General features: G+C 32.1%; 3 protein-coding genes, 2 non-coding genes and 1 pseudogene across 5 annotated transcripts; 2 read left to right on the top strand and 4 right to left on the bottom strand.

Moving 5' to 3' along the window:
• The first annotated feature begins 170 nt into the window (after window positions 1-170).
• Window positions 171-3,119, top strand: LOC115696616 (putative disease resistance protein At1g50180; annotated as a pseudogene).
• A 284-nt stretch (window positions 3,120-3,403) lies between these two features.
• LOC115700640 (uncharacterized) lies at window positions 3,404-5,047 on the bottom strand. Its single transcript, XM_030628254.2, has 3 exons — window positions 4,643-5,047; window positions 4,333-4,548; window positions 3,404-3,697 (listed from the first exon to the last, which is right to left on the bottom strand). Exons 1-3 carry the CDS (start codon window positions 4,880-4,882, stop codon window positions 3,614-3,616), a joined length of 540 nt encoding a protein of 179 aa, XP_030484114.1. The 5' UTR covers window positions 4,883-5,047; the 3' UTR covers window positions 3,404-3,613.
• Window positions 5,048-9,445: 4,398 nt separating this feature from the next.
• On the bottom strand, window positions 9,446-9,524 carry LOC115703407 (small nucleolar RNA R16). Its single transcript, XR_004009173.1, has one exon. It is a non-coding gene; the product is annotated as a small nucleolar RNA R16 (small nucleolar RNA).
• A 370-nt stretch (window positions 9,525-9,894) lies between these two features.
• LOC115703408 (small nucleolar RNA R16) lies at window positions 9,895-9,986 on the bottom strand. Its single transcript, XR_004009174.1, has one exon. It is a non-coding gene; the product is annotated as a small nucleolar RNA R16 (small nucleolar RNA).
• A 2,463-nt stretch (window positions 9,987-12,449) lies between these two features.
• LOC115700631 (uncharacterized) lies at window positions 12,450-15,401 on the bottom strand. The gene is made up of 3 exons (XM_030628244.2): window positions 14,603-15,401; window positions 14,163-14,516; window positions 12,450-13,168 (listed from the first exon to the last, which is right to left on the bottom strand). The coding sequence occupies exons 1-3, from the start codon at window positions 14,930-14,932 to the stop codon at window positions 12,656-12,658; spliced, it is 1,197 nt and encodes a 398-aa protein (XP_030484104.1). The 5' UTR covers window positions 14,933-15,401; the 3' UTR covers window positions 12,450-12,655.
• A 5,475-nt stretch (window positions 15,402-20,876) lies between these two features.
• LOC115700622 (transcription repressor OFP7) lies at window positions 20,877-22,312 on the top strand. Its single transcript, XM_030628233.2, has one exon. It carries the CDS (start codon window positions 21,046-21,048, stop codon window positions 22,006-22,008), a length of 963 nt encoding a protein of 320 aa, XP_030484093.2. The 5' UTR covers window positions 20,877-21,045; the 3' UTR covers window positions 22,009-22,312.
• The last annotated feature ends 431 nt before the right edge of the window (window positions 22,313-22,743 follow it).

Here is a 22,743-nt window from a genome sequence, read left to right as displayed (position 1 = left end):
TATTGACAAGTGGATATAAGGAAATCGAGAAAAAAAAAATATTATTAATGATAGCTTTCAAGCAATATTCAAATTCACCTTTGCTTATCAATTGTTCTTGGACAAAGTTGTCATAGAAATCTTGAAACAGAGTTGCATAGTACGTTTGATTTACTGAAGACGAAGAAGATATGGCAGTGGAAGAGGCTATTGTTTCGTTTGTGATTGAAAGGCTCAGTGACTTGTTACTTAATGAAGCCAAGTTCTTGCATGGAGTCAAAAGCCAAGTAGAGAATGCAAAGATCAAGCTGCAATGTATGAGGGCTTTCATAAAAGATGCAGATGCTTATGTAAGAAATGGTGATGAGAGAGTTCGCCTATTGGTTGTCCAAGTCAGAGAAAATTCTTATGCCTTGGAGGATGTTATTGAAACTTACACCTTCAAAGTGGCTTTGAAAAAGAACAGAGGTGTGATAAGTGTACTGAAAAGGTTTGTTAGCATCTTCAAGGAAGGAGTTGATGTCCATAGAGTTGGAGCAAGGATAGAGGAGATCTCATCCAACATTGATACATGGACTTCAGAACTTCAAAAATATGGAGTACAGAAATCAGTGGAAAAGGCAGCAGAAACTTGTTCAAGCCAAATCCAAGAGCGTAGTGAGTTGAGGCGAACTTATTCTCATTTTGGGGGGAATGATGTTGTTGGATTCAGCAAAGACATCAAAGAATTGGTTGCCCATTTGACAGCAAATAAAGAGAATAATCATACTCTAGATTGGCATAGGGTGATCTCTGTATGTGGGATGGGTGGATTGGGGAAGACTACCCTTGCAAGAAAGGTTTACCACCATCCTACTGTCAGAAATCACTTTGATTGCTTTGCTTGGGTCTCAATATCTCAACAATGTGTAGTGCGACAAGTATGGGAAGGAATCTTATTTGGCTTGAGTTCTCCCACACAGGAAAAACGGAAGGAAATCAAAAACATGGTCGATAGTGAAATAGCCAAAGAGCTTTACAACCTTCAGAAGCAGAGAAAATGTTTGGTGCTCCTCGACGACATTTGGAGGACTTCAACTTGGGATCGTCTAAAAGCTGCATTCCCATTCACTCCCCATGACGAAACCGACAGCAAGATTTTCCTAACAACTCGAATAAAGAATGTAGCTTTGCATGCGGATAAAAATGGATTCATCCATGAACCTCAGTGTCTCAACGAGAATGAAAGTTGGGAGCTGTTTCAGAACAAATCTTCATGTTTTGTGAAGAAACTAACAAGTAATACATTTCAATCTCAATTTATTATATAACTGAGAATATTCTTTATTCTTACTGTAGTTTTATTTATCATATTACTTTAATTGTTTTTGTGTGTATTATCAGACTCCAAAGACAATGAAAGAATGAAAAAACTTGGGAGAGAGATGCTTAGACACTGTTCTGGTTTGCCATTAGCCATCATTGTGCTCAGTGGTCTTCTATCTACAAAACAAACAGTTAATGAGTGGGAGGAGATGAAAGAAAATACATAATTAAATCTGAATACCATGGTGTTTCATGGGTGTTAGGTTTGAGTTATGACGAGTTGCCATCTTACTTAAAGTCATGTTTCCTATACTTGGCTCGTTACCCTGAAGATGTCACAATACAAGTAAAAGAATTATGCCATATGCTCACAGCAGAAGGTTTGATATTGCAGAGGGAAAGTTCAACAGAAACTATCGAGGATGTGGCATATGATTGCTTAACTGAGTTTGTGAAAAGGAGCATGGTTCAGGTAAAAGATTATGGTTTAACAGGAAGAATGAAAACATTTATCATTCATGATCTCATGAGAGACTTGTGCTTGTCTAAAGCTGAAGATGAAAACTTTATGAAGTTCATTGACTTGAGGGAAACAGAGAAGAAGAAGAAGCCATTATATTATGCATCTACAAATGTACGAAGGGTTGCCATTCATCTGTGCAATGATGGTACTAATGATGTTTTTCGTTTTGTTAGTACTATAAATGAATCTCTTAGATGTCTTATAGTAGATACCAGGAACCATCACCCCGGAAAACATGAACTGAGACTTGTGTTTAATCGCTTTCTCATGCTTAGAGTTTTCAAACTTCATGGCTCTTATTATAGAATTAACCTTGGCATCAGATTGCCTAATGAAATTGGAAAGCTTATTCACCTAAGGTTGTTAAGTATTGGTGGTGGTATCTCATTGGAAAATTTCCCATCTTCCATTGGCAATTTGAGATATCTGCAGACTTTAAAGGTACACAGTTCATATGGCATACTTATACCAAATGTATTGTGGATGTTGAAACAACTAAGGTATATATACTTGCCCTATTTGTGTCGCAAAACTTTTAGTAGAGGGATGAAGTTATCTAATGTTGGAAATCTTCAAACATTGGTAGGTGCTCCAATCACTTACCTTGCTAGGAGTGATTTTCTGCAGTTAACAAATCTCAAGAAATTAAAGATTCGGGGAGAATTTACCATGATCCCCCAAATGTCACATTCAATCGCCTTTTGTCTTTACAAGTGTATCCTAATGGTAATGAAATCTGGCACGAAATGACAGATATTGTTCCTATCATATCCTCGAATTTATAAGCTAAAATTGATGTTGCCTATAATAAAATTACCAGAAGCAAGCCAGTTCTCTCAAAACCTTATCAAGTTAGGCTTGAGTAAATGTGGTCTTGAGAATGATCCAATGGCAACACTGGAAAAACTATCGTGTTTAAAGAGTCCTCACAATTGGTATGAGTAGCTTTAAGGGGCATGAGATGGTGTGCTCAGAAGGAGGTTTCCCTCAATTGGAATCTCTCAAGATTAAATGTGTATTTGACTTAAAAGAGTGGAAGGTTGAGGAAGGAGCTTTGTCTAGTCTTCATTACTTGGAGATTAACCATTGTTGTAGATTGAAGAGAGTTTCGGATGGATTAAGATACATTACTACGCTTAAGAAGATGGTGATCAAAAAGATGGCTAAGCAATTCAAAGAAAGGGTAGACGAAAGAGGAGAGGATTTCTACAAAGTCAAGCATGTGCTATCCCGTGTATTTCTCAACTGTGATGGAGGTATGTATGTATGTAATTTCTCAATCCAATTTCTCAATCCAACATTTGGATCATGAGTTTGCCAAGATGGTGGCTATTTTTGTTCACCAATTTTGAATCAAATGAGTAGAGTAGCCCATATTTTTATATATGGCTAAATATTCTTACATTTGATCCATGTGGGACAATATTGTTTTCTGGCTTACCCTCTTGAACAAGTAATTTATTCCTATTCTATTCTCTTCCAAGTAATTGCTTTAATTTGTTATTTTTTAGAAAATGAAAAATAGTTTTTTTTTTTGGCTTTCTGTATGTATAATGTCATTGATTCGATCTGAAGAAAATTTGCTATGAACAAAGATCATCAATAAGTTATCTTTTCACTTTTTTTTCTTTCTTTTCTCTCTTTCTTTAGAGAAACATTTTCCTTTTGTAAAATACAGAGGTATGAATTCATATTACACGAAGTCATTAAAAACCCAAATCGTTTTTCTGGGTTTATTAGGAAGGAGACTAGTCATAATTACCCAAACACAATGTCTAAGTATAACCCAATTATAACATATATAAACTACTTGGGATCTACCATCTTCGATGGTTTTAAGTCCTTTCTTTTCTCTGTATGCTTGGACTTTTTCTTCGATTCTACACTGACCTGTATGTATATATGTCATAATATTAAAATATAATATAGCCAAAAAAGACAGTCAGCATTCTCACTTACTATTAAGTCCATTCCTAAACAAATTTCACTTATTATATATCATATATGCCACCTAAGAACTCAATTTGCTTATTATAGTATTATAAAATAAGATCCAAACATGTTTCTCTCAAAAAGAAAATATAAAATAAACAAAGAAAATCCAAAAATGTTTGTTAAGAACAAAAGCTTTTCAAACATTTATACTGAACACTTCTCCGAATAAAGCCATTCAGTGGAAATTATATTATTTCTACAGAGTTCTACTAGCTGAGCTAATTAGATACAGAGATCATAATTTCATTAATTTATTTTGTTTAATCCAAGTCAACTCAACCAAAGCATCACGCGAAATTCAACGCCAAAAAAAAGGTCAACAAGGTTTCTTTATCCATATCAAATTTTAATCAAGTTAATCTGTACTTTTAAATCACTCAATTTCATAATCAAATTATTAAAGTCAATAAAATGAGAGAATTGCATAGCGTAAATATCAGTCTTAACAGTTTAAATTTAACTACCTAAAATCAGAATATCCAAAAACGAAGAAAAAACTTGTTCAAAATTGAAAAATCAAATTAACTAACCGTTGATTTAAGATGGAAAGGATCAAGATTATTGGTGAGGATGGAGATCTTGGCAATCTCAGAGAAGGCAGAGTCTCGGAGAGCAGGGACATCACTGACCAAATTTTCGTAAGCAGCTTCGAAAGCCTCTTGCCAAAATCGAGGCAATTGAGTTCTTCTACTCTGAGTATACAAATCCCACATGTGCCTCACTACCTTAACTCGCTCCTCCACTTCCTATTAATTGAAATTAAATATAAACCCACACAACAAACAATTAATCAAACTCCCAAACACCAAAACCAGAGAGAGGTAAGAGGGGAAAACGAACCAGAATGTCTAGATCGTCGTCGTAAGTAGGTGAGTTAAAGTCATCATAGATCCTAGAGAGGTTACCGGTTGACCACTTGAGAGTAACGGAACCAGTAAACATGGACCAAAAAGCTAGTAGAAGAACCGCAGCTATAACCCAGAACTTGTACGAACTCTTACCGAAGAAACGGGTAACGGGTGGTCTAGGGCTTTCTCTCCTGGTAACCATGGGCAGTGATTGTGAATCAGTATCTTTCATGGTTGATCGAAGAGAAAGAGATGATCTTGCCTGAGAGACTTGAGAGATCAAGTATGTATGGTAATAATTAAGTGAAGTGAGTGAGTGAGTGGGTTTGGTGGGCAATCAATTATTATGGCAATAAATTAAATGTATGTAATATTTTTGGGTTTTGAGAAATTGAATGTATGAAATTTATAGCATTATGTGTGATGTGACCATAATAATGTCAAAATGAATCTTCATCGAGACTCACCTAACTGCCGCCCTTTCTTGGGCCCTACAATCTTAAACGCGGCTTTCAACGACTTTTTCACTATACAGCCGCGTATTCACTCTCACTCCTACGCACACCGATTGTATAATGGAAATTTGACATCCCATGCTTAAATTAAATGTATGGTCTCGTGGAAGAACACGCCTGTCTTCAAAAATGAATGTCTTTAAGTTAGAATGCTTGAGGTTGCGGGAGTGATCGAGTATTCTTAAAATTTTCCCTGTTAGTTAAGTTGTATAAGCTTTCTTTGGTTTTCGTAATAGAGTCTAGGTTATGTAAGGGTGTTGTTGATAGTTTTATAGTTAAGTTGGGCTTTACTCATGGTGTTGAGGTCCCCCGTGTTGGTTTTGGAGGGGACCTCCTTTTTTTAGGAATTTGGATGTTGATGTATTTTTAACTAAATTTTCTGTTAATCATGTTCATTGCTTTGTCTTTGGTGTCAATTTTTTGGTTTTAATTTTATTGATTTTTATGGTACTCCTTATCCCACTAATCGTTATCGTACTTGGTAAATTCATAATGGAATAAGTCTTTCTTATTTTTCCTACCTTGACTTCTTATGGGAGATTTTAATAGTTTTTTGACTTGGGATGATAAAAACAATGGTAATAATAGTAATGGTCCTTCTAATTCCTTTAGGGAGTTTATTGACAAATTTCAGGTTGAAGCCCTTGACTTTCAAGGGCCTTGCATGACCTAGAACAATAAACATGCTAGCCTTAAAAATATTCAGGAAAAATTAGTTTGGGCTCTGGCCAACAATCACTGGTCTGTTCTTTATCCTAATGTTTCCCTTAGCCATTTAGACTTCTTTGGCTATGACCATAGAGCCATTTTGTTGAAGTGTGATGCCCCTCCCCCTAACCTTAGTCAGGCCCCAAAAAACAGGTGTTTTCTCTTTGAGAATGTCTAGCTAACTAAAGCAAACTGGGATGAGGTTATTCTTAAAGCTTGGAATCCTTCTATTAGCTCTAGTTCTCCCATTCAACACCTTGTTTCCATCCAAGAAGCATGCGCTGACCACTTATCTCACTGGAATCATAAGTCTTTCTTTGGGTTTCCAAAGAAAATTGCCCAAGCTCATAAGAACCTTGAAAAGGCTAGAGCCTTTCTTGATCATTATGAGGCTTCCTTCCTTAAGATTAGAAAGCTTCAATCTTAATTAGATAGCCTTCTTGCCAAGGAAGAATCTTATTAGAAGCAATACTCTAGAGTTAATTGGCTCTATGCTGGGGACAAGAACACCCAATTCTTCCATAGATTTAATTCGAATAGGAGAAGCACTAATTGAATTAATCATTTTATCCTTGATAATGGTTTAAAAGTGGTTAATATTGACATTCTTTATGAAATTAAGATGTACTACAAAGATCTCTTCACATCATGAAATCCTCGTGATATTACTATCGATTGGGCCATTCATGGTGTTAATGCCCAACTCAACCCTGACTAGTGTTGATTCCTTGATCAGACTTTCTCCCCCAACGAAGTAAGGCAAGCCTTGTTCCAAATGCCACTGGAGTTAATGGCTTCAATAACCAGTTTTTCCAAAAGAACTAGAATGTCGTTAGCTATGCTGTCACTGATGCAGTGATGAGTTTCCTAAATCATGGAGTTGATATTTCCTACTTTAACACAACACTCATTACTCTTATCCCAAAAATGAAGAACACATCTACCCTTCGAGATTATAGGCCTATTAGCCTTTGCACCATTATCTATAAAAATATTTCAAAAATTTTGGCTAACAGAATGAAAAAAGTTCTTAACTTCTTGATTTCTCCAAACCAAAGTGCCTTTCCCAAAGGGAGACTAAAGTTTGACAACATATTTATGGCTCAAGAGCTCTTACATGCCATCAAAGGGCATAAAATAAGAAAAATTGCTTGGATGGCGATTAAGCTTGACATGGCCAAAGTATTTGATAGAGTGGAATGGTCTTTTCTTAACAAGGTCATGCTGAAATCAGGTTTTCCAGCCAAGTTCACTTCTCTGATTATGAACTTTCTTACCATAGCTTCATATAAATTTAATATCAATGGCCATGTATTTGGCCAAGTTATTCCTACCCGTGGCATTAGGAAAGGGGATCACATATCTCCTTACCTTTTTCTCCTTTGTTCTAAAGGCCTTTCCACTCTTCTTAGATAGGCAAAAGCTGAGGAAAGGGCTGTTGCAATAAAAATTGCCAGAACTGCCCCAAAAATTTCCCACCTGCTATTTGATGATGATAGTATCCTTTTTTGCAGATCGAACATTCAAGCATGTAATGATATCAAAGACACTCTTGCAACATACGAGTCTATCTCGAGGCAGCTTGTGAATTTTAACAAGTTGTTAGGCTATTTTTAGCCTATATTCTGGATCGATTTTATGTGCGTTTTTTTACTGTGTTAGGACAGAATTATGCTTGTTTTCTATGTTTTCAGGTTCTTTGGAATAATAGAGGTCTCGGGATGAAAAAAATCCAGTAAAGACGAGCTGAGCCAAGAAAAACATCATTTTTGAGGAAGTATGTGTATCTAGCCGCGGCTAGATCATAAAGCAGATCGCAGGATTTTCAAAGCTACAGTCGCCGCGGCGAGTACAGAACCATCATTTTTAGCATCGATCTGGCCGCGACGAGATCATATTTGGCCGCGGCGAGATCCCTTACGGCTCAGGGGTATTTTTGTCCGACAAACCCTAAAAATTAGATATGAATAGAAAACTGCGATTGGAAGTCAGGGAAAGCGATTTGGAGACCGAAAACGCAGTAGAGAGCGGCAGGAAGAGCAGCGTGATTCAAAGTAAAGATTCATAATTCATCCACCAACAGTTTCTTTCTTTATTCCTCTTTAATTTATTTATGTTGAATATTCTCATAGGAATGGTTATGGATTTATTTCTGAACTAAATTTCCCATTTAGGGAAGATAATGATGGTTGTTTAATGTTTTATCCTAGTTAATGCTTAATTGCCATTCCTCCATTCTTGTTTGTAGAATTATCTTTATTTGTACTCAATTTCATGTTTAAGATTGATCACCTTGTGCATGCTTTATGATCTCAATTCGTAATCTGAAAAGTGAGAATTGAGAATGCTAAAATTTGGATAATCGATGTTCTATGTGAAACGAGAGTATTCATATAACTTATGTGACAAGTAGATTATTACCTAATGCTGATTTCATATTAGTTTAATTAAAAAATTAATTAGAGAACATGTGATTTAAAACCTAGAAAATCTGAAAAAGAGCTAGGTTACTTTATAATCTGTCATAGAATAGCAATTAGACATTAACGAATTAAGTAAACAACAACAAGATTCTCCTCCCTATCATCTCATCTTACTTAACTTTAATTGTGTTATTAAGTTTTCTGAAGTAATTTAATTCTTTTAAATCATAATTAATTTCAATTTGCCAAATAAAATTATAGGTATAGTTTAGTAGTAATTAATCCAATTCCCTGTGGTTCGACCTCACTTGCGTGAGCTACTACTTGACTGTGTATACTTGCGTAGTGTTTACAATTTTCGTAACACAAGTCCTTTGTCTTCTTTCCCCCGACACTAGCCTTACTTACCAACGCTCATTCAAGATTACTTAAACATCTCTACCACAAATAGTTTGGATAAGTACCTTGGCTTATCACAATTCTTTGGTAGGAGTAAGAAGCACTCTTTTAACCCAATTAATGACAGAATTTGGTCCTATCTCGACAAATGGAAAGGCAAACTATTCTCTAAAGGGGTAAATAAATCCTTTTGAAAGTCGTCATCAAATCCATACCATCCTATGCAATGTCTATTTTTAAACTACGTACCTCTTTTTGCAAATTTGTGGAAAGGGAAATGGCTAACTTTTGGTGGGATACAAAAAGAAAAAAAAGGAAAATCCATCGGAAAAATTAGAAATCTCTCTATTTTTCTAAGTTCAATGGAGGTCTTGGCTTATCATTTCTGGAGATGTAAACGAGGTTTTTTCAGGCATTACTATGAAAATACGTAAAGCTGTCAACTGACATCTAGATTTATCAAATTATCTACTTGAGACTAATTTCCAATCTGAACCTTGACTTGAATTAGTTTGAATTAGCATCGCTTATCTTGCAAACTAAATATGGCGTGACATTTTAAACATGTCCATAAAAAATAAATTCAGTAATTTACTTACCAACAATTGTCACTCTAAGATTGAAACAACAAGCGTATCTTCACAACTATATTATTGATTATTATTTTCTGGTCTGGTTTCGAAAATTGAACAATGTTGAATACCATTGCCAAGACTAGCTCAAGTTTTCATATATAATTAGATTAAAAACGATGGCATCAGATAATAAGCGGAGTTGTATCATCACAATTCATCTGTAATTGCATATCATTGTATCATCACATGCCATTAATCATCTTCAAAAGAATAAAAGTTTGTAAAAAATCAGAAAACAAGCTCAGAAGATATTCCCATACAAATTCATAAACGAATTTCATATGTCCAGACATATAAGGAAGCAAACCTCATCATAGAAAGTGAATAAAAATGTAAACAAAAAAGCTAATTCAAAACAACTCAAAAGAAGCAAAAACCTAAAGCTAATTTACAAAACAGGATTAGAAATAAAGGCTCAGAAATTCCAAAATTTGGAAGACGCAGACAATCAACATGGCATCAGTTCAGACCGCCCGTCTGCTTATTCTCATCATTGAAAATCAACAACTAACAAAAATGGATTTTAAAAACAAAAACTAAAAAAAGATAAAAGAACATAAAAACATAGGCATCAGAAATTAGAGAGAATTTGTTATCTACATTTGAATATTCAGTGTGTAGTATAAGTGATTGTATTTTTTTCATCACATGCCTGCCTCTATATATAAAAAAAAAATAGTTACAAATTTGAAGTAAAATAAATTAAAGTTAGAAATTAGTGATTGGCATCAGATTATAAGCAAAAATGTATCAACACAAACAATCAGAATATCAATAAGCGGTTTGTTAATGATCATCAACTGCCATTAAATAATTAAAGTAAAGCAAACAAAACTAAGTAGAAATATCGGAAGAGTCATTTGACACCAAAGCAACTGAATAAAAGAGATGCAATGGGCTGGTAAGCAAACCTTAGATCTTTGCATCCGATATATCTCCTACAGCTTTAGGATTTGCTGGGAAAGGAGAAGGTAAAGCAGATGCATTTTCATACAAATACTGAACCAAAATCAAAACAATTGAAGAAAAACAAGAAAGAGCAAATTATGTCAATCATAGAAATTTAACTGATAGAACAACCCAACCTTGGGATAAGCGGCGAAGTAAAGTGTTAAGCTGAGTGTGTCAGGGTAAGTGAACGAGGCTTCTGGTTTATATATAGGAGGCTTCACAGAAATTAGGGTTTTGTGGGTCAACTTGGATTTACTATTTTGCCCTGCTCTCGACTCTATTGTCGTTTCAGTTAAAAAGGAAAAGAGAAATTGTCGTTTCTTACCAAACGACATGTAGTGTGTTCATTTTGAAAGAATCCAACCAAACCCCCTAGGGCTGTACAAAAAAATTTGTAAACCGCCCAAACCGAACCGAAAAAACCGATAAAAATTACAAACCGAAATAATCGGAAAAAATTACAAACCGCCCAATCTGTTAATTGGGCGGGTTGAAAATAGGTTCAACCCACCCAATTAAACCAACCAACCCAACCAACTCGATTTTGCACCTTTAATTTTTTTTTTAACTTATTATATATAACATAAATGATTAAATATATAATAATATAAAGTTATATACTTAATTATTAGTTTTAAAGTCATATATATGGTGTTGTACCACCAAATGTGATATTTTTAATTTATCTTTTTAATTTTTATTGATTTTGACTTTAAAACTAAAAAAAAAAGTTTGGCCGATTTGGGCGGGTTAACCCGACCCAACCGCCCGAACCGTTGGTCGGTTTATATATATTTTTTTAAATTGGGCTGGTTGTACTTAAATTTTAGCAACCCGAACTTTAAATTGGATTAGAAAATATATAGGATAAACCGCCCAAACCGACCGATGTCCAGCCCTACCCCCTAGCATATCCTAATTCATCCACTTTTTCTACTTTCATTTTTCTCTTTTCTTTTGGACTTGAAAGCTACCACCATCTCCAGCAGATAGTGTAAATATTGTGATAAATTTAACACAAAAAATTAATAAACAACATATTTTTTATAATATTTGTTATTGTACTCCAATGTACAATAACATTTTATAATTACAAATTATTTCAAAAAGTAAAATAGCATTAATAATTATCAATAAATTAAATATTTAAAAAATAATTAATGACAATATTATAATAAAAAAATGTATATTAAAATTTATCATAAATAATTAATAACAATATTATAATAAAAAAATGTATATTAAAATTTATCATAAATAATTAATGACAAAATGGTAATTAAAAAAAAATTATTATGTGCCAAATATTTAGTATAATTTTGGCACAACTTTTTTAGCATAAGTCAAATTCAGTACAAAATTTAGCACACTATCAGAGAACTAATTTTTTTAAAAGTACTAAATGTTATTCTAATTTTCTCACAGGGTGATGTGATGCCCATCTAAGTGATATGTGGAGAAGATTTCATAACTTGTACGGACAGCATGCTCCATGATAAGTTGTTTAGAGTGATTTATTACTTATAAATAATTAATTTGAAGAGAAAACTCAAATAATCGGTTAGAGTATACTACACTATTCGACCAGAATAAATGTAGACAGAATCTCTTCAAGGATATTCTCTAAATAATCAAACAATCTCGACCAAGGCCCTAATTTTGTGGAATTAATTCACGTTGGCAGAAGAAAAAAGGAAACCATCTAGTTTTTTTTTTATTATTATTATTTCTCTTGATTTAAAGTTATTAAGTTTCCTTATTTATATGCAAACCATGAAACATATTGCAATACCTCCAACTATTGATCTTTGAGCTTAAATCCCAGTGTAATTCGAATTGGGTAATCGGACTTCTAAACTCTCTCTACTCTCTTTAAATGTAATTTACTATTTTCACATAATGAAAAAAGAGCTCGGGTACAAGTACTCTAATTTATAGTTAAAATACTCAATTTGCGTTACATTAATTGTCAAAATATTTTAATAATTAATTTAAAAAATAAATATTTAGTAAATCATAATCTAACTATATATATAGAATATTAATTTAGAATTAATTATAATGAATATCAATTTAATCTGTGAGAAACCAATCTTTTGATTTCAATTACGTGTTAAATTAAATGAATTGATTTCATAATAAATACTAAAAATATTCTAATATCTTACTTTTAGATTTTAGAATTAATGGCCTATATTTTTTTTAACATTGTAAAATAATAATAATGTACATTATATCCAAGTTGTCAAAAAAGAAAAGTATCCTCATAGAAAAAAAAGAATTAAATACCTAAAACATGTATTTACATCTCTGATGTACTCCTTAGATAACAATTAATGTAAATAAAAAATATAATATTGAATTAAAAAAAAAATTAAGTGTCTGCAACATTATTATCTCTCTTGAGTTCAGAAGGGGGCAAAAAACAATCCATAGACAATCCAGAAATGTTAAATCCAATCTCTTCAATCTTCCATGTCTCCTCAATCCTTCTCTTGTGATTATGAGCTTCTCCATACCTATAAAGCATGGCTGAGGTGTTACCACTATGAGCTATGTTAATCCCATCCTCGTATCTGTAATCCTCTATGGATGATATCATTGTTGTTTCCCAAAATACACTACTACTTTCCTTGTTGTTCTTTCCCTTCATGGGCTTCATTCTAACTAGTTTTGTGTCTTCAAACTGGATCAGAAGTCCAGTGCGTTGACTGAAGTAACCCCACATTGTATGCCGTGATATCTCAGTTTGGGCCGTGCTTTGGGCCTTGAGGATGTTTGGGGCCGTTTCTAGCCTCAATACAAAACAGTCATCATTCTTAATGGTTTTCTCTCCTACACATACACCTTCAAGAAACAAGTTGGCTATGCACCTGGGGTCCAATCCCTAATAATTAATTAAAAACACATATGACTTAGAAATAGAATACAATAAGGTCACTGACTTTTTCTTTAAATTATTATCTTTATTATTATTAACTATGCTATTATTGCTCACCTAATTTATTATTCCTGCTGAAATAAATAGCTCATATCAAATGTTAAAGGTACACTTAAATTTCAAATAATTTCTAATTAGACAAAAGTGCTTAAATACAACAATCTCAATAATTTAGGGGCATTTTTAACAAGGAACATGATTTGGTACATGTTAAAATTTGAAAAGCAAAAATCCTAATTAACTTTATTAATATATTGTAATATAGAATTTTTCAAATTTAAATTTAATAAATTATATAAAAAATTACTAATAAGTAGAAGTGTGTGTTTGTTACCTTTCAAGTTCAGTATAAAAGAATGAGAAATCCATTTTCACTTGTGTGGGGGTGAGGTGAGGGTGAGGGATGTTTATTAGTGTATATGTATTGTCGGACTACTTTTATTTTCTATGAAAAAAATGCTAATAACACTCCTTTCTGTATTAGATTATTATTAATGCAATTAAGTATCAAGTTAACATATAATAATTTTGATTAGATATTTGTTACATGAGTATTGAGTTAGAAGAAGTTTAGACTAAAAGAATATGAAACTCTAACGTTGGAGGAAGCTAATATTACATCATTTTAATTTAAAAAATGAATTTCACTTGAAAATACAAATTTTTTAGTCATTAAAATTTAATTTACTTAAGTTTGACATTCTCATTCACATCAACTCTAATCTCATACCAAATACCAAATATCGATAACCAATCATAAAATGCCACATTTAAATAATGCTAGCGACTACTAATGTCCACTAACAATTTTTTTTTTCTTTGTGACTATCAATCATCATTGGGTTTATGTATTTTGATCATTGGGTTGTTTCACCATGATGTAATATGATATAATATATGTAATTGTTTAGGAATGGAATGATCCCCAAATTATAATTACCTGGAAGAATCGACGAAGTGGTCTAGGAGGGCCTTTGTTAGCATGAGAAGGTTGAGAAGAAGACTGATTCCAAGCGAGTTTGCCATCACTGCCGGCACTGACTTTGAAGCCAGAAACCACAAGTTCTAAGTACCACAAATCAGGATTCATTTGCCAAAGCACAAACCCACCAACCTCATGACCTTGCTTCCCTTTCGTCTTTACACTAACAACACTATCATCACCCTCTTTCATTTCTGACCCCCTCATCTTCACCTGTCCCACTGCGTACATGCTATTGATCGAGTTCAACGCCCCTAATCCCCCTGTTGCTGCCAAATATTGTTGCAATATATACTTTGCCGAAGAAGTTTCCTGCATTTTTTTATTTTATTTTTAATTTATATACAACAATCATATTAACAGTTGATGAGGAAAGACATTAATTTATTGAGACTTACAATGGAACCAGTTTTAATTGGACGAGTTAGGAGAACGTTGCCAGATTGGAGCTGAAGAGGAATAAGAGGAGAACCAACGAGTTTAAGCAAAGCCATAAACTCGTTATTGGATCCAGAAGAGAGATGGGATTTATCATTATTATCATTATTATTAGAAGAGGGAAGCTTATTAATATTGTCAATGGATTGTGCTTTCATCAAAGACCGTAGATTTTGCCACCTTAAAACCGCGTTGCTCCCCATACTGGTGAACATTTCTTCTGGGATAGGAACCTCCAACACCGTATCCAGCCCATTTTCTTTGTCAAAATTCGGACAAAGCTTCCTCATAGATTAGAAACCAATTCCTATATATATATATAAAATGAAGAGCAATAATTTTTATTTAAAAAAAAAATAATAAGAAAGAAAGAAAGAGGAAAAAAGGAATCCTTGATATAGGTAAGAGTAGTATTATGAATATGAACCCTTTCCCCTCTTTCTCTACGGCCCCTCTAAAGTGGCAACATCCTATTAAGAACGAGTGATTTAATGGTCAGAATATGCAATTTCATACAGTGAAGGGGCTAGGGTCGATCGATGAACAATTGAGAGACAATGAAACAAAAAAAAATTGAAAAAATGAGAGAAACAGAGAGAGAGAGAGGCTTTCCTTGTGTGTAGATGATTTTGTGGGCACGATTTTGACGGCTTTCATCTTTTTATAGATATATATTACTAACTTCTATATATAAAGAGCCATTTAAGACCTCTTATAATTGGTATCTATAAATATAATAATGTCTATGATTAGTCACATTGGATTAGTTGGGGAAAAAAAATTATATAAATTGTGATGAGTTTATAATTAAGTTGTGGGTGGTTGCGTTTCTTTTAATGAAAATGCTTTTAATTATTAGGACTATATTATTATATTATGTATATATGAAATAGAGAAGAGAACATGCTATGCATACGCATAACGCAACAAGTTCCCCAAAAGAGGTCAAAGTTTTATTTTGACACCTAAATTCTGTTTAAAGCTATATATTGTGATTGAATATCTCATTAACAGGTCTTTGAACACTTAGGGTGCCCCTTATTTGACTAGATGAGTGATCATTTTTTAGAAATAATCTAGAAAGATAATATCATATATAATATAAAGTTTATAAACGACCTATTTTACACATACCCTATTCAATCTATCTCAACCATGCACTTCACATTCTAACATCATCTAATTCAACACATTTTATCATTATGATCTTTTTTACATAAAGAAGTGTAATTATATAAATGAAATCAAGATAAGCCTCATGACTATTACAAATAGTGTTATTTGGTATTGAGAAAGACTCAATAATGCTAATTATATTTTAAGTAAAATACAGACTTAATTAAATTGTGAGCAACAAAGCTAAAAGATCTAAAACTCTGAATAATTACATCCCAAAAATGAATTTATAAGACTTTTACAATTAGCAACAAAGTTGTCAATTTCTCACCTCGAGTTGGCAATTTTAGAGCATTTCTAATAGCGATATCCTTTAAAGGTGTCAAAAACTTTCACATTACCTAAAAATATAATATTTTATTTTATTTATCTTTCACATTATTTTTAGTATTTTTTGTTCTACAATATTCTAATAGTAAACAATTTTAAAAATTATTAAAATAATATTTTATTATTATTTAATATATATTAATTAATTAAATTTTCTTACTTTATGACAAAATAACGATAAATAATGATACCCTCAGTTATTAATAATGATTAATTGGTCCCTTATGTTTTTAAAAATTACCATTTTAGTACCTTAAGTGCATTTAAAATTTTAATATTTTCAAAATAACCCTATTTTAAATATTTAAATTATTATACATTCAATTATGTTATAAATATTAATAATATGTGCATGTCCAAATCTTTTATTTATTACCATTAATTATAATCAACATTTTTTTTTTCTTAGTTTCCCTTTTTCTTAGTTTCTTAATATTTGACTCTTGTATTTGTATAAATAGAGGTTCACCCCATTAGAATAAATAACTGAAAAATTCTCATTCACTTTCTCTTTCTCTCTTCATCTTCTTCTTATTTCTTCTCATCTATTCTATATTATTTTATAACACGTTATCAGCACGAGTCTCTGCCCAAGCTTCAAGCATGGTCTCTGCCTAAGCTTCAAGCATGAGTCTCTGCCCAAACCCCAATGTAAGTATTTTGTTAAAGTTCTTGAATTGTTTCAAGGTCACGATACACTAAATATATATTTATATATATATACTTATCTGACTGAAATAATTTCAAGAATCCTTTGTTTTCTTTTTTTCTTTTTCTCTATATATCTATATATTATATGTATGTATATATTTTTAATTATATGTTTATTATTATTTTCATATATATATATTATGTTCTTATCATTTATAATATTTACAATATATTGTGGACAATGTCCCACATGGAATAAATGGTAGAGAATTGAGCCATATATAAGAACATGGGCTACTCCACTCATAGCCAATTGGTTTTGAGATGGAAACCCATGATTCTCAACATGGTATCAGAGCCATATCCCTTGCGGGCAAGTGATCATATCCGATCCGCACCTATACAGATAGTGACCATGTCCACTCTGATACGGTTCAAGATTGATGAGCAAAAAATAGCCATCATCTTGAGGGGGAATATTGTGGACAATGTCCCACATGGAATAAATGGTAGAGAATTAAGACATATATAAGAACATGGACTACTTCACTCATAGCCAATTGGTTTTGATATGGAACCCCATGATTCTCAACACAATATATGTGTGTATATGATATAGTAAAGAAAATTTGTATAAATTATACATATATCCTGAAGATTATGTATCTTCGATAAAATATTACATATATCCTGATGATTCTGCATCCTCAGTAAAATCTTGCATATATCCTGAAGATTATGCGCTCTCAATAAAATCTTGCATATATCCTGAAGATTATGCAAACATAATATTCATCATATTGTTGACGGATATATTATGAAAGAGATGAATACATATTTATGTATATGTTCTTGTCTCCTTTGAGGACAATGAAAAGTAATCTAATATCGATATAGATTTTGACAAACATTTCTCAAAGTAAATGTTTTATATTTGTCGAAAAAATGATTGTATTTATGTGAATACAACTAAAGAATCATTAAAATTTAACATTATTGATGCAATTTTATAGTGAGTTTTGAATACCCAAAAAGAATGTTAAGAAAATTGCATTGAAACATCAAAGTATAATAATAACAATGAGCATGACTAATGTTATTTAAATACATGAGGCATGTATTTATTGTTCATCATTCAGAGAATGATACGAATTGAATTCAATTACTTTTAAAGATTGTTCGTATTCTATAAATTAGTCATGTTATTATACATTGTTATTAATTGCAATATTTATATTGGAAATTATTGCATGTGACAGATATTAAAGATCAAACTTTGCATACATCTTGGAGAATATGCAAAAACAGCATTCATATATTCTTAGAAATATCGTAAAATAAATTGTTGAATAATTTCTTATATTTTTATGGATGAACAAGTAATAAATTTTTAAGAAATTTATAATAATGTTCTACTTGTTCAACGTCATTCCTAAAGTGAATGCAATATTGTTTACTACTCATATATTTCCAGAAGAAAGTGGAAACAACCAAAAGATGAGATACCACACACAATTAAAGTGCATGATATCTATATATAATGTGTGGAATTGAATAATAGTAGTCGTATAACTGTAATAGGGACACACTTTATGCCATTTGTTTCAAACCAATCAAATTACTAACAACTCAATTGAAAACCGACATTCTCACTAAAAGAATTTTTAATGTTTTTTAGAGAAAATACTTTTGATATTTTGTTACCTAATTAGTATTGGAGTGAATTGTCAAAGTTGTTAACGTTGTCGTTGGTGTCAAGCAATGTTAGCTTTGGATATTTTGCTTTAAAGTTAAATAATTTAATACTTTAAAAATTAAAATAAATAATGAATTAAATTTAAGTGGTTTTTTGTAACACTTTTTAATCAATTTTTTGTTTTTAAAATGAAAAAGTAAAAATATTTTTTAAAAACATGTTCTATAAAACTGTTTTCATTTTTTAATTTTTTAATTGAGAATTAAAATTTTGAAAATAAAAAAAATTACTTTTAATATTTTTTTAAACAATTTTTTTTTCTTAATCAATATTTTAGACTTCGACCAAACCCGGACTCAAATCCTCCCCCACGGCCCTATTGCTGAACCCAACCTCTGATCTGAACTTGAATCAGACTCCACACCTAGATCCGACTTAAATAAAATCAAAAAATAAAAATAAACTTTACATACCATATTTTTATTTTCTATATTTAAAATTGAAAAACAAAAGTGGTTATAAAACGCGTGAAAAACAAAAATTTTACTTTTATTTTATGAATAAAAAAGTAGAAAATAAAAATATAAAGCACCTTAGTATCAGAGCAGGCCCGGCCCTGGGCATAGGCGGGCTAGGCCTGTGCCTAGGGCCCACCCAGCCCAGGGGCCCCAAATTTTTTTTTTCTCTTTTAAAATTATACATTTTTTTTATCGATTTTGAAAAATATCACATTTTTTCTAACATAAGGGCCTAAATTTTTTTTTTCCCTATAGCCTACTTTGTTTTAGAGCCGACCCTGTATTAGAGTTATATAAAAAATAAAATTAGGAAAAATGATGTAAATGAGAAAAAAGTAAATTATTATATTTTAGAATGGTTGGAAATTTTTAGCAATTTTGGGGGTCTTGCATTGAGGGGATAAAGAGAAAAATATTTTAAAAATAAAAAAATTCATCAAAACGCGTGTGCATAGTAGTAAGTAGTGACTAGCAGTAGCAGAATTTTGATTAATAATTATTTAAAATTAATTATCTCTTACATGAGATTGTCATCTTGTGCCACCCATGAATCGAATATGAAAGACAACTGTATTTTAAAGAAGTAATATTGACAAATTATGAAAGAACACAAATTGGGAGCCATGACACATATAGTACGGTGGAGTAGAATTTGTCAAACTCCCAGTCCCACCTGGAAAAATGGCATTATCATTCATTTGAATTTTAATGTCTTTTTTCAATGCCGGATCAATTAATAGAATATTATAGTGTCCATTAAACATCTAATACTCTCTTAAGGTACTAATTTTTTCTTTCCTTCGACAGCTTTTCAGCACCATCAAATGAGTTTATTTTCTATTTCACACGTTGATTAACTATGTGTACAATACAGCTTTCGATAATTTGCATAATATTTCATTTCATATATGCATTGCGTAATTTGCTGTAAGATAAGAGGATACAATACAATTAACAACCACATTATTAAGACCAATTCTCTTAAACTAATTACTTTTTATACAATTAAGTAGTTTTCAATCGTGGGTAGGGTTATAATCCCAAGTTAGTGACCAATTCACATTATTAATGCATATATCGGAACCTTACAATTGCTAAAGAATTCCATCTAGCCAACCTTACTATGAGCATAAAATCTAAGAAATAAAAAAAACTGTTCTAACCGACCTACTGAATATTATTAGAACCGAAATGGTTAAAACTGCTATTAAACGGTTAATTTTTTTTAATAATAAACTTATCGAAAAACCGAAACTAATAGTTATACATATATATTAATGGGTGATTCTACAATGCACCCTCTTAAAAGGGATGTACTGGTACACCCTTAACTTGTTTCGACATCTAGAAAAAAAATTTAGTCTAATTTTTTTTCATATTCATGTACGTTATAGCTATTTAAGATATCCTACAAAATTTTGAAAAATTCGGAATAATTTACAATATAGAAAACAATCTCTCAATATCTTGTCCTCTCTATCTTTACACGCGTATAAAATAAAATAAATGAGCCTATATATAACATAATTTTCGGCATGTTAAACTTTTTCAAATTTCTTAAAATTTTGTAGAATGTCTTAAATAACTATAACGTACATGATCATGAGAAAAATTTGGTAAAAAATTAACTTTCGGAGGTAAAAACTGGTTTAGATTTGAGTGGATTATTTACCACACCGCTAATAATTAAAACTGCTATTAAACGGTTAGGTTTTTTTAGTAATAAACTGATCGAAAAAACCGAATCTAACAGTTATACACATATATTAATTTATTAACTATATATAATATGTAGTTATTGATAATATGTATAATTCGAACATATACATATATATATTTCCAAGGTGACTTGGATTCAGTCCTCGTCAGCTAGTATTATAATACCATGACATGAAATTTGGGGTCCCACACAATATGGCCGGCTTGGTATCTTATTCTTACTATATAATAATTTAGCATTAACTAAAAATATTCACCACACTCGTGCTAATTTTCTTCTATCATTTTATTTTTGTTTTCTAGTTTTACTAAAATGTCTAAGCGCTTTAAACTTAAATTTCCTAATGTTAAATCTTTCCAATTATGTCGTTCCAAAGACCCTTCATCCTTACCAGAAAATCCTAAGCCGGTAATTTACCGGCCATCGCCGGTAAACCCGAAGGTTTTCGACATCGGCTACCCGTCCACTCTACCGGCACCTCCGCCTTCAACACCGGAGTACTCGTTCGTGATGCGACGCGCCGCCGCTTCATCGAGGATGAAATCGGACGGCTGTGGGCCGACGACGTGCGCTCAGTACTTCTATTCTGGCTGCAGCAGTACCGAATTGCCTTGTTGCAATTTCAAAACGACGTCGTCGTCTGCCGTGACGGAAAAATATTTCGTTAAGAAGAGAAAGAATGAGAAGAAGCAGAAGCGATCAAAAGCTCGGAGTGATTACCGAAGAGACTTCGTTTCGTTTAGCAGCAGCAACGATTATGATGAAGACGAGGACAGCGTAGTCCTTCTCGATTCTTCAAGAAGCTTCTCGAATGAGGTTGCTAATGATGAACCGATTATAATGGAGATACCGAACGATATTCCGAGAGTTCGATCAAAGGAGAAGGTCGTGGAAGATTCGAGAATTCGGAGAGTGAAGAGCCAGAGTAATTGCAACACCGGTAGTAGTAGTAGTAGTTCTAAGAATCGGAAAGGATCGGTCAAAACGGTGCCGTTTCAGGGAACAGCCGGTGACGTGGTGGAGGTAACAAAGGTGAGGGAAAGCGTAGCAGTAGTGAAGAAATCGGATGATCCGTACGAAGATTTCAAGAGGTCAATGTTGGAGATGATAATGGAGAAGCAGATGTTCGAGGCCAGTGATTTGGAGGAGCTTCTTCAATGCTTCTTGACACTGAATTCGCGCCAGTACCATGGTGTTATAGTCGAAGCTTTCTCTGAGATTTGGGACATCTTGTTCTGTGATTCTCCTGTCAAACAACACCGACTCTCCTTTTAAATTCACGCTTCATACATACAGCTACCTCTCTTGGTTTTTTTTTTGCTTCTTCTTTCGAGTGTTGTGTTTATTTTGCATGTATGTTAATACTTTAATTCAATTCGTTATCTTTTTTCTTTCTATTTATTATATTCATAATTATTTTGAAAAATTATGGCTCATTAGTGTTTACAAGTGTATATTACTAAGTAATTGTTAAATGTAAACCCAATTCATTTATTAATCGTGTAAAAAAAACTAAATAATTATGTTTAAATTTTATTAATATATGTTAGATTAGACGCCCAAAATGAAGGGTAAATACTATTTTGGACCCTCTCTTTTACAAAAATTATCAATTGAACTCTGTGTTTTGTTAAATGATAAAATAGATCCTGTATTTTCTAAAATAGTACATATAAGACCCTGAATTGATTTTTTGTCAAAATAAAGTTTAATTATAATTCGATTTAAAAGAGCTATGACAAAACTGTTTACATTTATTGTATCTGTTCGTATTAAGCATTGTCTTCAAGTTGGTTGTATTAAAAAAAAAGTTGTCAAAAATTAAGCTTAGGGTTCTATTTTTACTATTTTAGAAAATATAAAGTCTATTTTGTCATTTAACAAAACACAAGGTCCAATCTATAACTTTTGCAAAATACAAGGTCTAAAATGGTATTTACCCCAAAATGAATAGTTTAACAAGCAAATTATTGATGTCAACTCAATAATTACTCAAACCTGTTTAAGAAA

Source organism: Cannabis sativa, chromosome X (assembly GCF_029168945.1).
Source record: "Cannabis sativa cultivar Pink pepper isolate KNU-18-1 chromosome X, ASM2916894v1, whole genome shotgun sequence".
NCBI lineage: Eukaryota > Viridiplantae > Streptophyta > Magnoliopsida > Rosales > Cannabaceae > Cannabis > Cannabis sativa.
Note: the sequence above shows the minus strand (reverse complement) of the source record. Positions and strands in the feature narration are given on the sequence as shown.

Excerpts from the sequence above, each read along its gene's own strand:
- LOC115700640 (XM_030628254.2), bottom strand. The coding sequence starts at position 4,882 with ATGAAAGATACTGATTCACAATCACTGCCCATGGTTACCAGGAGAGAA. Across the intron at positions 4,549-4,642 it reads ACGACGATCTAGACATTCTG|GAAGTGGAGGAGCGAGTTAA; the intron begins GTTCGTTTTCCC and ends TTCAATTAATAG. Across the intron at positions 3,698-4,332 it reads CTTTCCATCTTAAATCAACG|GTCAGTGTAGAATCGAAGAA; the intron begins GTTAGTTAATTT and ends ATATACATACAG.
- LOC115700622 (XM_030628233.2), top strand. The coding sequence starts at position 21,046 with ATGTCTAAGCGCTTTAAACTTAAATTTCCTAATGTTAAATCTTTCCAA.
- LOC115700631 (XM_030628244.2), bottom strand. The coding sequence starts at position 14,932 with ATGAGGAAGCTTTGTCCGAATTTTGACAAAGAAAATGGGCTGGATACG. Across the intron at positions 14,517-14,602 it reads CAATTAAAACTGGTTCCATT|GAAACTTCTTCGGCAAAGTA; the intron begins GTAAGTCTCAAT and ends AAAAAAATGCAG. Across the intron at positions 13,169-14,162 it reads CACTTCGTCGATTCTTCCAG|GGATTGGACCCCAGGTGCAT; the intron begins GTAATTATAATT and ends ATTAATTATTAG.